At 32.6% G+C, this 17,340-nt stretch overlaps 1 protein-coding gene across 1 annotated transcript in view; it reads left to right on the top strand.

Annotated features, from left to right (window-relative positions):
• LOC308648894 (jouberin) overlaps positions 1-17,340 on the top strand; it is a 182,631-nt gene that overhangs the window by 84,164 nt on the left and 81,127 nt on the right. Inside the window, exon 20 of the mRNA XM_081294039.1 lies at positions 5,861-5,981. Within this exon, the coding sequence (XP_081150165.1) occupies positions 5,861-5,981 (121 nt within the window). The remainder of the gene's footprint in view (positions 1-5,860; positions 5,982-17,340) is intronic.

Raw genomic sequence — 17,340 nt, forward strand, 5'->3', positions numbered from 1 at the left:
AAGGAATTATATCATGACTGAGGATCCGAGAAACAGGGCAGGAGTGGAGGGGAATATTAGGTGGAATATTAAAGCATACTTACTTGCAGATGGGAATAATTTGGTGGTAGTTTAAAAGTTGATAATGTACCATGGAGGTAGTAATTACTGGAATCAAGTCCTTTACAAAAAAAAAAGTGAGAGGGGATATAATCTTGAGTTCAAATGGAGGGACTATTCTAAAGAGAAAATAAAAATATAGATTTGATGATGGAAGGGTGAGAGAGTTCTCATCTTATTGCTGTCCAGGTAGTAACTGGTATTGAGGTCTTGAAGAGGATTTAATCTTCTTTTTCTTTTTCTTTTTTTTTTAATTATATTCATCCAGGGTAAGTGATAATAAATGCAGCCAAATAAAAATTTATTAAATTATGTTTAGTATAAGAATTCTATAAATGTAAAGTAGTAATCTATATTATAGTAGTAGTAATCTATATTATAGTCGGATCTATCTTGGAACATATTATTTACTGAAAAAATTTTTAAATGTTTTAAAAATAGAGATTCCAGAGAAAGCTGCTTATAAGCAGCTTACTGGTGGAACATTTGCTTTGCATGCATGAGGCCCTGGGTTCAATCCCTAGCACCACTAAGAGAGAAACAGAGGAGGGAAAAAAAAACTATATATATATATATATATATATATATATATATACACATACATACATACATACATATACATACACATACGCACACACACACACACACACACATACACAGACATACACACACACACACACATATACATACACACACATATATATACACACACATATATATTATATACACACATAGACATACACACACGCGCATAAATATTTTCATCATAAGGAAGACAAAATCAAGTTGAGATTTGAGTAGAATAATGGTTTTCAGTTGTTTGGAAAAGGGTTCTTTTGAAAGGGTTTTTAAATAATTTTTTTAAAAATACAATTATTTCTTACTGGCATTCCAAAACTGGATATGAGCAAGTTGAGTTCTCTTGCTCTAACAATATGTAGAATGCTGGCGTTATTCTATATGTGGTCTTTGTGGCTTGTCAGGAGCAGTTAAGGGAGAGTCCAGCTTTCTAACCTGGGCACTTAGGCAGAGAGTAGTAGCTTTTCCTGAGAAAATAAATTGTACAGAAAGATTGGGTTATCTCTGAGCTTAATGACCAAGAGGCATGTTTTCAACATAAGAAACAGTGTTAGAAAGCATATAAAGTAATAAAATGAATGTTCCTGCCCAGAGTAACAATATGATATGATGTGAGGGTAGAAGAGGGCTAAAGTGGACTAGCAAACACACTAATGAGGAATGTATGGGTATGACAAGATAAACAGGATTAAAAATGAAGAGAGGAGAGTTGTGGACAGTGTCAAAGGCCTGTGTGAATCTCCTGAATTTCATGATTGAAAGTACAGAGTGACCTTCACTTCATAGTTAGTGTTAACAATAAAGACAAGCTTTGTTGTAGCTGTTTTAAGAATGAAAGATTGAGGTACCTGGATAGAAACTGTGTGCTGTTTTTCAAGGAATTTACCTTCTAATAAAATTTGAGGGAAATAGAATTATAGGGAGTTTTTGTTTGCTGTTAATTTTTGTTCTAAAGTAGAAGGGTCTATTCTAGCTTGTGGCAAAAGAGCCAGTGGAGAAGTTGAGAGTAGAATTTGAAAGAGCTTTAGGGACATCCCCAAGGACACCAGTGAAGGTATTAATCTTAAACAGATGCACTTCTTCCTCTGACAGTAAAAGAAGAGATGAGGGTAGGTGGAGGAGGTGTATTCGGTCATAGGTTTGAAAGTGAGGATTTCTGGAGGTTCAAGGTCACATTTTCCTTGCAAAGCTGTGCAGTAGACTAAATGGAAAAGTAGTGAAAGTCTTGAAGGAATCCAAGATCTATTTTAAAGTGTACTTGGAGGAATCATATCAGTAATCTTTGAAACACCAACACCGTGGTAGCTGTCAGAGGCCCCCCAAAATCTGATTAAATATTACAAAATAAAACTTCATAATGACTGCTTCAAATTTGACTTCTGATTTTAGTTAATATTAGTCATAATGAACTAGTTTAGAGGTAACATTTTTTGGTACCTTACCATTGTAAAAAAAACTGTAGCTGGGTGCCATGGAGCACGCCTGTAATCCCAGCAACTCAGGAGGCTGAGGCAGGAGGATCTCAAGTTCAAAGCCAGCCTCAGTAATTTTGCAAGGCCCTAAGTAACTCAGTGAGACCCATCTCTAAATAAAATATAAAAAGGGACTAGAAATGTGGCTTAATGGTAAAGTGTCCCTGAGTTCAATCCCTGGTACCAAAAAAAAAAAAAAAAAAAGTCTCTAATAGTTCCTTCCCAGTCTCTCACTTCTCTTCTCACTTCTCTGTCCCAGTTTATAAAGAAAACATCTGAAGGTCTTGAGATCATGTTTCTTAAGATACTATGGACTGCTCATGTATTGGCTTTACTAACCTAGAAATCATAGCAACATAAGCTGCTGTTAGAATTTATATTCTGAGAATGTAAAAAAAAAAATACTAGCCTTCAAATACTTTGAATATTACTTTACTTCAAGCTTTCTGTTTAACTTCTTTTTCAAAACTGGGATTTTAATTTTTATAACAGATAATTTGCAAAAATAATTTGCAGTAAACATTTCCTGAATATTATTGGGTTATTTTTGCCTCCAGAACTGTCTTCAGATTAAAATATTAACCTGCATTATTGTATAGATTTGGTGGAAAAATTTGACAGCTGTATGGGCAAAGAGTTGAACTTGTGAATGTAGCATATAAACAGCATCAGAATATTCAGATATAACTTAAAACCAATTTGAGGAGTCTTCAAAGCTTAAAAATTATTATGAACAATTCTATTTGTGGCGAAGGTATCGTACAATCTAAAGTCAGCTAAAATGATTAGACTTGTATGTATATATGGAAATGAGTGTTATATCTCTCCCAAAAGTTTTCAATTTTAACTAATGATTAAAAGAGAAACTTTCCTTAGCTTATTTAGTCTTTTGCATTCAGTTTTATGTTTGGGACAGTGAGGTTCTTAACATTAAAATGAACCCACTTCTAGAGAATTAATGTTTGCATATTTTGCATAAAGCTGCATATGCTCTAAAAGAGTAGGCAAAACAGTTTTGTAATTAACTTGGTAGAAGTTCTAGGTGATTTTTTCTTTTTCCCTACCATGAATTTCATTCAAGTTTTATGCTTTAAGTGTTCTTCAATATGGAGGTACTAAACTGACTTTGGCAGACTGTGGTTTTTGCATGAAGCAAGCAGAAAAATGTGTTGTGAAAAGAGGGTAGATCAGTATAGGGTAGACTATCTTAGCCAACCTTTCTGTTGTTGTAAAATTATTAAGCAATTCTTTTCCACAGCATATATTTCAAAAATAGATGTTGCTTCACTCTATCTAATGGTTATTATTATTTTTCTTCCTCTAAATGAAGTGATAAATATATGGAAACTAGCTTTAAAAACACTTTGAGTTGTAATTTCAAATGACTAATACTAACAATAATAACAGTTTTTGCAAACCTTGAAAATTGCCTTGTCTGCTCTGTTGTGTTACTATACATCACTTAATGGAAATTTGAATAGCCTCTAAAGAAAGGTGTCAAGAAATAACAGAATTATATAAAAAAAAACTCCACAAGAACATGTAATTATAATTATCTTTCCAAACAACATTTTATTTAAAAAGAGTGATAAGTTTTTCTGTTTGAGCAGAGTGGCATTCAGTACACTCTTCAAGCTTTGCTGGTGTTTTTTGTTTTGTTTTGTTTCAGTGCACATAAATTGTGCACATAAATTTCTAAAGAGGATGACTAAAAGTCATTGTAGGTACTGTGTGTGTGTGTTTGTGTGTATCCATGACCATACAGAGATACAAACACAAATTCATATCTCCAGCATACACCTGTTAATTTACAACAGATCTTAAAATACATTGTTTGGCATGTAGGAAAATCATTTTCAAGAAACTGACAAAAGGAATGAATATATAGTTAAATGATAAATGTGTCCTTTTTGTATATAGTACTTACATTTAAAATTATAGAATTCTGATTTATTGCATCACCATATTACATTAAATATCCTAATTCTCTTACTTTTAGATGATGTTAATAATAATAATTAAATTTATATAGCACTTTATATGTACTTTAAGTTTTGGGGGGTGTTGGTTTAGGTTTTTTTGTTTGTTTTTGTTTTGTACATTTCTTCAGATGAAACCCAGAGCTTTGTGCATGCTAGGCAAGCACTCTACCACTGAGCCATACCTTCAGTCCTATTTAACCTATTTCTTACTTAATGTTATTTAGTGTTTTATGGTTAACATGTAAATATCACTTTATAATACCAGATGTTCATATGTATTGGCACATTCCCAATAACTCATAGATATTATTTTTATAATCTCCATTTAAAGATGGATAAGGAAGCTCAAAGATATTGGTTTTGTTTTTATTTTAGATACAATTAATATAAATAATCAACTTAATTTTGGTCAGTGTTTGATAATGGAGTCTGAGAATTTTTAAAGCTGGACAGTATTTTAGCACTGATGTGATATTTGACCCCTTTTGACTACTTTGAAAAATAGTTTTGTGTTTTATTAAATGTCATCATAACCATTTAGGTACTTTAGAATTGTGTTAGTGCATGTTCTTAATTGATTTTTTACTGAATCTGCTAAAATTCTTTGCTCCAAGAGAAAAAGTTAATCTAAGATATAGCATTACTATTTGAAAGAAAGAAAGCATTTACAAATATGCAAATAATGAGTCAGATAAATTGCTTATAACCCCAACCCAGAACTTTCTTATTTAAAACCCCAAATACTGATGCAGAAGTCCACTCTGTGGTTTTTATTATTTAAACCAAAATAAATAAAAAGAAAAGGAACTATTTTTATATATTAATATTTATATCATAATTTATAATTTTAGCTTTCTTAATTCATCAATTACATATGTGCAGTGAACTAAAATATTGTTCCAATTTTTAAAAAAATATATCACATTTTATCATGATTCATAGTAATAATTTAAAAAAATTGCTGACTTATTAATAATGAACTAAGGACTTGCTTTTTTCCTGAAATTCATTCTAGTTTACAATATAAATGTCTTCATAAACACTTCAAACTTTTTTAGTGAACGATTATTTTTTTACAGTAGCTATAATACATGTTTCATTCCTGTGAGATGTTTGTACTGACAATCATAATAAGTTTTACATGTTGTGTAAAACCTTACATTTACTTCAGAAATTTTGCTTAATATTATTTCTAAAGTCATGCTGTTTTTTAAACAGAATAACTGTTTCACAGAATAACTTTCACAAGTTAAGTTATAGCTGTGTTATCTGTGTCACCCTAATTTATATAAATGCTAGTCTTACAGGTGTTTTCTCTACAGTCTCTAAAAAGGAAGTACCTGCTATTTTACTAAAATGCTAGAGAAATGTGGATATGAAACATTTTACATTCTTGATTAAAAGCATTTAAGGAGTCATTGTATTTTTTTGCATGGATTAAGACTACTCTGTTTTATTAATGATGTTAATTTCATAATAAGCAAACTTTAGTAAGATTTATTTACTTTAATATAGTTAACTTTCATCTTCACTGTATACCTTTCTTGATAAAAACTATTTTGTTTTTTGTTTTGTAAACTTTAAAAACTAACTATATAAATCATTACCACTTCTTTTAACCCATCATATGTTCTGATTTGGCTAGTAAGCAAATATTTCACATCCAGTTTTTGCATAAGTAACCCAGAAAATCATGCTGTAGTTTCTGATTTGCATTTTCTATTGCAGGTCAACAAAAATCTCTCATTTACTTCACCACCACCAGCCTCCTCACAACAGTCTAAGTTAAAACAGTCAAACATGCTGTCCGCTCATGAGATTCTACATCAGTTTGGTTTCACTCAAACCGGTGAGCCCCTTTCTTACTTTGACTATTATTTTAAGTGTTCAGATGTTATTTTTAAAATGAATTTACATATTTCTCTTCCAGAAACAAAATAGCATTTTAATGGTCAGTTTCACAGTTGATAAATTCTATTCAGTCATCTTTTTTTCCTTGAAATCACAGAAATTATTTCAAAGTAAATTTAGATTTGCTAACTTGAACAGTAGCTATTCTGAACCTGTATTCTGTTAAACAGATAATAACTTAAAGGTGAAGAAATACGAGTTTTAAACATGTATAATTCTAAATTTAAGTCAGTGTCCCAGCTGTATAAAGAAACCATGGTTTACAACTAATTCTATTTTTCATCTGAAGTAAAGTCAAGATAGAATGAATGCACTTTGGAAGAATTAGGATGCAACCTGCAGAGAGATCACATCCCCTAAAAGTTGGCAAATTAATAAAATATGCAAAAAAGCTTGTTTCAGAAATCTACATGAATTACTGAGTTGATATGAACTATTCAATTGTAAATTTTTAGGCTAATGTTCTCTTTGTTAGCTATATATTTCTTTTTAATATTTATTTATTTATTTTTAGTCATACATAATACCTTTATTTTGTTTATTGATTTGTATGTGGTGCTGAGGATCAAACCCAGGGCCTTGCACATGCTAGGCAAGCACTCTACTGCTGAGCCACAACCCCAGCCCTGTTAGCTATATATTTCTAACAGTAATTTTCCTATTACTGAATTCTTCAAGAAATGTGAGATAACTGAAAATTACAAAACAATTACTTTTTAACAAAAAGATTAAAAATAAATTTGAGTTTGAAAAGATCAGCATAATTTTCTTAGAAGTTCAGAGATACTATCATTTTCAATCTTGAAAGTATTTTGGAATTTACATGTACAAATTATTTTAAGTTTGCTGTATAAGTTATATACTATAATGAAAAAATATTTGGATTCAGAAGGCTTACAGTAGTGCTGGTTGTCTTTTATAATATCTTCATTTGAAAACTGATAATGGTGTTCAGATGACATATCTGAAAACACTTATGTAAACATAAGGCACTATATAAGTATAAATGTTGACATTGTAAACATGGTGAATATGTGTAAGCTAGGTTTGAAAAAACTTTATGACTTCTAAATTCAGATCACTATAGTAATTAACAATTATCTCAAACCTCAAAAATTTCAATTTATCTTGTTTCAGATATCTAACAGAAGTTAAAGCAATAGTGCTGATCATTGATATTTACATTGGCAGGTGCACCATATACTATATGCTCCTTTAGACTTAGTCTTTGCACCCTAAATACATAGATGGTTTTCCTTTATAACTTGTCCTTTTAATGACTAGGAGGGAGCTTTCCATCTTTGTGCTTAGGTCAGAATTTCTGGGAACAAACTTTTCAGTCCACATTTCTGGATTAAAGGCTTAGAAGATAAATGTCAGTTGTTAAATAAAGATAAATGTTAACATATTGTTTAAAATTTATTTAAATAGTGTCTTCTGTCTTGTCAGCCAACATTGTGTAGATAATGAATATAAAGTGCTTTTATTTTTTGTGAAGAGGAAGAGCAGAAGGATAGATAGGAAAGCCTTTGAAATGTTAAGAGGGATTATCACTAAAACAGATAAAGAATAGAGATGAAGAACAGAGGAACAGCTGGATATGATAAGGGCAAGCCTTGCAAACTTCACATACATAGAAGTGGCTCAATTTCCCTGTAGATCCCATGGCCGTGCAGGCCACAAGTGGGATATCTACATCCTGGATGTCTATCCACATGTGCACTATCTCAGAGGTATTCTCATTTAGCCATGCAATGCATGGTTACATGGCCATACCAAAATCAGTTGCTAACCTCACTATAAGGCATATCCTTCCTAGAAAGTTTATTAAGATGGAAAAATGATAAAAGGAGAATATGTGGTCTATATGGAAAAATGATAAAAGCAGAATGATCGATTGCAAAATGGCCAAGTTCTCCATTTTATTCATTAAAAAGCCAGTCTCTGTGGAGGATATTCTGTGCAGGGAACTAGGTAGACTAGTTTCTAGACCTGGCCCTATTTCTAAATGACTGTAGAATCTTGAGCAGTATTTTACAGGTTTCAGTTTTCTTGTCCCCTACAAGTGAAGACTTTGGATTAGATTTCTTTCTTTAAAATTATGTGATTTTATTCAGTGTTCAAATGAGTTTTTAAATAAGTGTTCTTGATTTTACAAATCTATTAGAATCCAAAATACAGGACTACAAAACAAATAATATGGATATAGTGTTTTAAAATCTCAACTGAAAACCTATCTGAAATATATAGGTCATACAATGTTTGTCTTTGTAAAGTATAGGGAAAATCTGTTCACACAGAGCTAATATATATGATCCTGCTTACAATCATGTGAAGAGATTTATGAACAAGATTGGATCTTTTTTATATATAAATTACATATACGTGAGTTTACTTGCTGGATGTCTCAACTGCGATGTGGGCTTTTATGTTCAGCCAAACATATATTGACCTTATTAATTCAAGGTAAGGTCTAGGTAATGAGGACTGTTAGAAAACAGTCTTTCCTCGTTGGTTTATTTTCCTCAATTTCTAGAATACTGCCTTATTCATTATAAAATCATTTTAAGAATCTACTGTGTTTTATGTCCTCTGTCAAAGATATGGAATAAATATTACAATCTCTGCATTCAAGAAGCTTTTGATTTGGTTGAGGAAAAAAATGAGTAGGCAACAAACTAAGTCACTGTGATATAAACAATGAAATCACAGACCATCAGAGTATCACAGCAATAAAGAGAGAGAGAAGAGTTAACAGATTTTTTCAAACTACATATCTAAATAGACCTCTTGATTCTCCATCCCCAAAACCCTGCCTTCTACCTCAACTTCCTCTGCTACACCTCAGGTCTTCATAATCCCAGTGCTTCATACCACATCGACTCAATTGTTTAGGGAAACTTAGAGCCATAATTGAGTCTTTCTTTTCCCTCCACTTCCTACTTGTCTATGGAGTTCAGTTGTTTGATCTGGCCTACTGCAGTGATCTGTATCCTTTGCATTCACCCTAAATAAAATTTTTTGTTACCATACTTTAATGAATTGTGTGTGTGTGTGTGTGTGTGTGTGTGTGTGTGTGTGTGTGTGTTTTAATAACTTGACATGGCTAGGTAATGGTTTGTTTAGCTGTAAATGGTGGAATGGATGCTTAGGGAAAACTGGGTCTACAAAGGTAGACTGGGGCCAAATTGTGCTAAGCCTAGGAATTCACATTTTATTCTTCAACTAGAAGAGTTATCCAAGGTATGAATATGAAATATGATAAAATATGCTTTTAATTCATTGACATTTTAATTCTGTCAAGCCAGTACCACATACCAAAACTAGATAAAGACATGTCCAGGAAAGAAGACTATAGATTAATATTCCTGATGAACTTAGATACAAAAATACTTAGTATTAGCAAATCATGTTCAACAACATATTCAGATTATACACCATGACTGAGTTGGTTTTTTTCTAGAGATGCAAGACTGGGTTTCATATATGCAAATCAATAAATGTAATTCATCACATAAATAAAATTAAGGACAAAGATAACTTAGTCATCTCAATAGATGCAGAGAAGGCCTTTGACAAAATTCAGTATGAATTCATAATAAAAATACTAAAGAAACTAGGGATAGAAGAAACATACCTCAAAGTCATAAAGGTTATATGTGAAAAACCCAGAGCCAGCTTCATTGTAAATGGGAGGAAAACTGAAAGCATTTCCTTGAAAAATCTGTAATAAGATAGGATGTCCTCACACCACTTCTATTTAAGATAGTGCTAGAATTTATAGTTAGAGTAATTAGGCAAAGAGGGAAATAAAGGGGATTTAAAATAGGAAAGGTAGAAGTCAAATTATCACTATTTGAAAATGGTATGAGCCTATACTTAAAAGATCCCAAAAATTCCACCAAAACACTGCTAGAGCTAAGACATAAATTCAGCAAAATAGCAGGTTACAAAATCAACATAAAAAAATCAGTAGCTTTTAGGGCTGGGGATGTGGCTCAAGTGGTGGCGCGCTCGCCTGGCATGCGTGAGGCCCGGGTTCGATCCTCAGCACCACATACCAACAAAGATGTTGTGTCCGCTGAAAAACTAAAAAATAAATATTAAAATTCTCTCTCTCTCTCCTCTCTCTCTCTCTCTCTCTCTCTCTCTCTCAAAAAAAAAAAATCAATAGCTTTCCTATATACTAATAATGAATCTACTGAGAAAAATATCAGGAAAGCAATTCCATTACAATAGCATTGAAAAATACAATAAAATACCTAGAAGTAAATCTAACTAACAAGGTGAAAGACCTCTACAATGAAAACTGTAGAATATTGAAGAAATTGAAGATGATCTCAGAAGATGGAAACACCTTCCATGTTCATGAATAGGCAAAACTGATATTGTTAAAATGGATACAAAAGCAATTTGCAGATTCCATGCAATTCCCATCAAATTACCAGTGATATTCTTTACAGACTAGGAAAAAAAACAGTCCTAAAATTTATTTGGAAGAATAAAAGACCCACAATAGCCAATTAAATTCTAAGCCCCCCCCCAAACACAAACAATGCTGGAAGCATCACAATATCTAACTTCAAATTATATTACACAGCTATAATAAAAAAAAAACTGCATGGCTTAATAACTGACATAAAAACCAATGGAACAGGGCTGGGGATGTGGCTCAAGCGGTAGCTCGCTAGCCTGGCATGCGTGCGGCCCGGGTTTGATCCTCAGCACCACTTATAAACAAAGATGTTGTCCTCCGAAAACTAAAAAAAATAAATAAATATTAAAAAATTCTCTCTCTCTCTCTAAAAAAAAAAAAAAACACCGATGGAACAGAATAGAAGACACAGGACAAACCCACACATCTACAGTCTTCTGATTTCTTTTTTTAAAAAATATTTTTGTTTTAGTTGCCAATGGAGCTTTATTTATATGTGGTGCTAAGAATTGAACCCTGTGCCTCCCACATGCTACGCAAGTGCTCTCCCACTGAGCCATGACCCCAACCCAGTCATCTGGTTCTTGACACAGGTGCCCAAAACATACTTTGGAGAAAATACAACCTTTTTAACAATAGTGCTGGGAAAACTGGTTATTCATATGTAGGAGAATAAAACTAGGTCATTGTCTCTCACCAAGGTGTACAAAAATCATCTCAAAATAGATCAAAGACCTAGGAATTAGACCAGAGACTATACATCTCCTAGAAGAAAACAGGATCAACACTTCAGCACATAGGCACAAGTTAATAAGACCTGTAAAGCTCAGGTAATAATGCCAAGAGTTAATGATTGGGATGGCATCAAATTTAAAAACTTCTACACAGCAAAGGAAACAATTAGTAATGTGAAAAGAGAACTCACAGAATGGGAAAAAAAATTTTGCTACCTATTCTTCTAACAAAGGATTAATATCTAGACTATATAAAAAAAAAACTCGAAAAAACTTTACACCAAAAAAATCAATAATAATAAATGGGAAAATGAATTAAACAGACACTTCTCAAATGAAGAAATGCATATAGCCAACAAGTGTATGAAAAAGTGTTCAACATAATTAGCAAGTAGGGAAATGCAAATCAAATCTACATTGAGATTTCATCTCATTAACAGTCAGAATGGCAGGCATTAAAAATACTTATAATGTTAGAGGTTGGGTATGGTTGTATGCCTGTAATCCCAGTGGTTCCTGAAGCTGAAGCAGGAGGATTGTGAGTTCAAAGCCAGCCTCAGCAACAGTGAGGTGCTAAGCAATTCAAAGAGACCCTGTCTCTAAATAAAATATAAAATAGGGCTGGGGATGTGGCTCAGTGGCCACGCCCCCCCCACTAAATAAATAAATAAATACATGCTAGAGAGGATGTGGAGAAAAAATAACACTATTATGCTGTTGGTGGGATTATAAATTAATGCAGCCACTATGGACATCAGTATGGAGACCACTCAAAAGACAAGGAATGGAACCACTGTGTGACCCAGCTATGCCACTCCTATCCCCCAAAATTAAAGTCATCATACTACAGTGATACATCCTTATCTGTGTTTATAACAGCACAATTCAGAGGAGTGAAACAATAGAACCAGTCTAGTTGTCCATCAGTGGATGATTAGATAAAGAAATGTGATATATATGTATATAATGGAGTTTATTCAGCCATAAAGGAAAATGAAATTACATCCTTTGTCAGGAAAATGGATGGAACTAGAGACCATTATGTTAAATGAATTAAGTTAAACTCAGAAGGTCAAGGGTCATATATTTTCTCACATGCAAAAGCTAGAGAGGAAAAAGGGGAAAGAAAGGGTGGATCTCATGGAAATCAAAGGGAGATTTGTTATGTTGTGTGCATATAAGGACAAATTCATCATTATGTACAACATAATACACCAATAAATAATGTTGAAAACTTTTTTTAAAAATATACTTTAAAAAACTATAGCTGGGACTGGGACTGGGGCTCAGAAGTAGAGCACTCGCCTAGCATGTGCGAGGCCCTGGGTTCAATCCTCAGCACCACATAAAAATAAACAAATAGGGCTGGGGATGTGGCTCAAGCGGTAGCGCGCTCGCCTGGCATGCGTGCGGACCGGGTTTGATCCTCAGTCAGCACCACATACCAGCAAAGATGTTGTGTCCGCCGAGAACTAAAAAATAAATATTAAAAATTCTCTCTCTCTCTCTCTCTCTCTCTCTCTCTCTCTCTCTCTCTCCTCTCTCTCTCTTAAAAAAAAAATAAACAAATAAAATAAAGATATTGTGTCCAACTACAACTAAAAAAATAAATATTAAAAAAACTGTAGCTGGTATCTGGGTGAGACATGGTCTAGAAAAAAATATTAGGGTATTACTGTAAATTCTTAACAATAAGTCAGTTAATCCCTGTTAAAATTAAAACTATTTAACATCTTTCCTAAGTTTTATAAAAAGTCAATTTGTAATTTTAACATTTTGGGTTATAGTAAAGGCTACAACCTATATAAATGCTTCACCATGAAGTGAACATGTTATAGACTTCATCTCAAAACTGTTCCATACTTGTTTGGTATAATTAAGAAAATGTATAAAACAATGACAGCAACTTACGTTTATAAGATTTTTTTAATACATATGTTTGTTTTCTCCTCAACATAACTCTGAAAGGAGCAAGTGTGAAAAATCTTATTGAGTGAAATCATCTTAAAAATTTTAAAGATCTTATTCAATTCATTTACAGTGGAAACTAAGAACTGGAGGGACTGACATATAACTATACTTCACATAATTAATGTCAGTCGCACCTAGCTCAATGCATCGTCTTTACTATACCAAATTGCCTGTTCTATAGAAGGACTTAAAAATGGGAGGTAAAGTGGATTCCCTGGTCAAGACCCTCAGAGAGGCTGTGCCTGCAGCCACTCCTTTGTCCTTTGTCCTTTTAGTCTGCCAAGTAGTCCCTCTGGCTTGGGTATTATATTTCTTTACTAGCTTTAGAGTTCTTTGAAAAGTAATAACCTGAACAATACTAACAACTATTTGGAAAAGGTGTGATTTTTGAAATTAAGCTGTCAAGAAGGACATCTTAATTTCTGAGGATTAATCAATTTGCATTTTATTTCACCTTTAGATATATTCTATTTGTCAGTTATTAAATTGTCTTTAATGCTTGGGTCAGTATAATTGGCATGTTTAGTATCTAGTCAAATTAACAGGCTCTCTTCAGAGAAACTTTATTCTGATTTGTCTGAATCCAGATCCCATTCAACCATCTCAAGAGTCCTGTAGAACTAAATTTTAGAACAGGCTATCAGGTGTGATGGTAAATGCCTCTAGTTCCAGCTACTTAAGAGACTGAGACAGAGGAATTACTTGAACCCACAAATTCAAGACTAATGTGGACAACATTGTGAGCTCTATTGCAAAAAGAAATAAAATAAAAATTAAAAATTAGTTTATTCAGTAATAAAATCTATCACTATTATGGGTGGATAAGGGAGAAAAATTAGCAGAAATGCTTATTACTGGCAATGGGGTATTTGTATCATCTTTGCTTAATTATATTTGAAGGACAGTGTATTTTGTTTTTATGTATTTCCAGCTTTTCACAACATTGCTCTAAGTTAAATTTAATTCAGATTAAATGGATAAGTCAAGCAAAATAAAACACGTCAATTTATTAATATGACTTGTATTCATGAAATCTTCATATCATTGTTTTTAATTATAAATTTGGTGTTTGGATTACATCTAAGCTGGAAATATGATGGCTCTTTATTTCAAAGGAAAAATATATTTGGGCAAAAAATTAGGAATTAGAATGATTCTCAGAACACAGCTGATGATAAAAGGAAGTTTCCATTTTAAGGAAGGTAAAATGAGCTCAAAGAACTTTTCATCACATCAGAATTGGCAGGTTTTTTTCTATTATTACTTAATGAATTTAACTGCTTTATTGAATTCTGTCTGGTTTCATACTTTCAAAATTCTAAGATCTCAATCCATTAGTAAGATAGGTTAAAGGAACCAATTCATTGCCAAAAGATGATCAGTAGAATTAATGGATTTTCTATAGATAAGTGTTCTTAAGTATTCTTTTTTGTTGTTAAAAAAAATCAACATGTTTTTATTGGGCAGTTTTTAAGAGCAAGACTTTGTTTTCCAAAACGGTCACTTTTCTGAATTTGCTGTATATTATGAACTTGAATTGGATTTGGTCAGAAGAAAGTTGAGCCTTATCCCTAACTCTATTACCTGTTTTTTGAGGGTAGTTGACTTTCTCACATCAGATAAATGTCTCTGAATATTTTCTCCTGCATAGAATTGTTAGGATCACAAAAATATTTTTAATACTTTAAAACCCATAAAATGTTGTGAGAATAAATAATAGGCAGCTACTTGAGATTTGAAATCATACTATTTGCATCATGACCCACAGAATGAAGGAAGTACATGATTTAATAAAATGAATTAAGTGATGATTATAGGAGGAAAATATGTGAGAGGGACAGATAATGGATATAGGATTTTTAGAGGCATGCCAAAAAGGTGTCAAGATTAAGTAATTTAAGAGGACAGTTTTCAAACAAGCATCTCAAACTCTATCCCTTAGAATTTTACACTTCACTTTTGAAGCTTTAGCTTTCCACAGAAATACCACCCTTAACCCATTTTTTAAATGTGATAATGTTGAGAATTTCAGATAGTTAAAATTATAGGCCAAAATTTGTGTGAGAGTATGTGTTGGGTTGGGAACAATCCTTTCTTCCAAAGCTAAGAAACAACCAAAATAACAAAGAACTCCTTTAGCTAGCCTTGTTTTCCCTCAGGATTTGACTGCCTCTAAAAGCATGCAGCAAGAAGCATCAGAAAACTTTGAAGTACTTCATATAATGCCATTTTGCAACCTGTAATTTTTCCACTCAAGAAAATACTTTCTATAGTAGGAAAAAAAAAGAATCAAAGTGGGAGGAAGGGTACTTATTTAATCGGAAATGTGTTGATAACATTTGTTCACTAATAGAAGCAGTGATGTATAGAAGTAAACTTCAGATTAGAAATTGATGTCAAACTTCTAATTCTGCCTTTATTGCCCCGCCAGCCTCTCAATTTATTCAACTTCTAAATAGCTAATGATAGGCCAGACAGTATGCTGGTGCTGGTTGTTCAGAGTAAAAATTATAGACCCTGCTCTCAAGGGATCTGCAGTTTTTATTAGAAGACGACAAGCAGACATTTAGAGTGCAATGTGGAGAGCCTAACTCGGGCTCAGAGGTCTGAGGAAGATAAAGAATTTAAAGACTCGGTGATTTCTGAATTGAGTTTTAAGAAGAGGAGTCCCCATTAAAAAGAAAGGGGCTCTAAGACTGAGGGGTGGGAACAACTTAACAAAGTTTTTCACATATAAAATGGAGGCTGTTATGCCCAAATTTGACTGCTTTTTAAAAAGGCTAACAAGCAGTGTGAAATCACTTTTTAAATGATTAAGCAACTAAATGTAGGTTGTTACCCTTTATCTTTTATTTCTGTAGCATGAATTAAGTAATAGTAGCTTAATTTTAAAAAAAGGATGGTGATAAAAATGAAGACAGGATGAAAATGTACATATGTCACATAGCTGGTCAGACTAACTGAATTAATCCTATTGTCCATCTCATCTCCCAAAAACCAGGAATTACATCCAAAGCTGATGTTGCTGCTGTTTTATGTATTTTCTCTAACTACCTATCAACACAACAGTCCTAGAAATGGGACTAATTTCATATTTGGATTTTTCTGGTTACTGGCTAAATCTTCATTGTTTGGAATTTTCCTATAACATGTGACTATTTTATGCTCCCTTTCTACAAAGATTAAGACTTCATTTGCTAGAATTTGTTGTTGTTGTTGTCATACTTGGAATGTGAAATTGATGTTGTATCAGTACATTAAAGATACAAGGTACCATTTTAGTAACCAGTATACTATTATACTAATTCTGCAGTGATCCAAGTTAATCTGCTAGTTAAATATTAAAACTTATCCTCCACTTACAATACAAGTCCCTATATTTTTAATTAGTCAGGTGTTTTTATATGTTGATAATTTAAAATATATTCTACATACAAATAACTTCTTAATGTGTCAACTAATGAATATTATTGAATTTGATGGTTCTTCATGCACAGGGATATGTACTTAGTATTAATGTATTAATTATAAGGCATGTTAAATTTCTTTATATATCTTCTGAGGGGAGAATATGAGGGCAAACTTTTCTCCCTGTTGATATCAGCAGACTCAAATGAGATTGAGTCTTCCCACTGTTTTTTAGCCATTTGTTTTGTAGGAAGCTGTTTTGTGTGTCTATATGGCACCATATGGTTCCAGCCTTACAACTTTTACCCTTACCTCCATCTGTTTAAAATAGAAAAGGTACTTTAAATTTCAGCCTCATTTCTTTTGTGTATTTGTATGTTTGTTTTAAGAACCTTTTAAATTTAGTTGTCAGAATATACCATAGCATTTGCCCAGTGGTATATTAAAACCCAATGAGGAATAAAAAGCAACCAAGTTGCTCGCATAAACTGTAGGAAATTCTCAAAATGAGATCTTATTGATTTAATGACTGTGCAAGCTACATAATTTAATTCTAACATGGCCAAAGTATGACCTAAATCATTGAAATTCATATTGATATTCTGATATTTACCTTTTCCAAAGCTTTTTAGCTGATGTATTAATAACTTTTAGTTTGTCTTTGTATTTTGAAGACTTATAAAGGTATTTGCCTATACTTTTTTTAAAAAAGCAAATGTAAAGATTTTGAGTTTAGGCAAAATTGAACA

This window comes from Spermophilus citellus (assembly GCF_964194105.1).
Source record: "Spermophilus citellus genome assembly, chromosome: 5".
Taxonomy (NCBI): domain Eukaryota; kingdom Metazoa; phylum Chordata; class Mammalia; order Rodentia; family Sciuridae; genus Spermophilus; species Spermophilus citellus.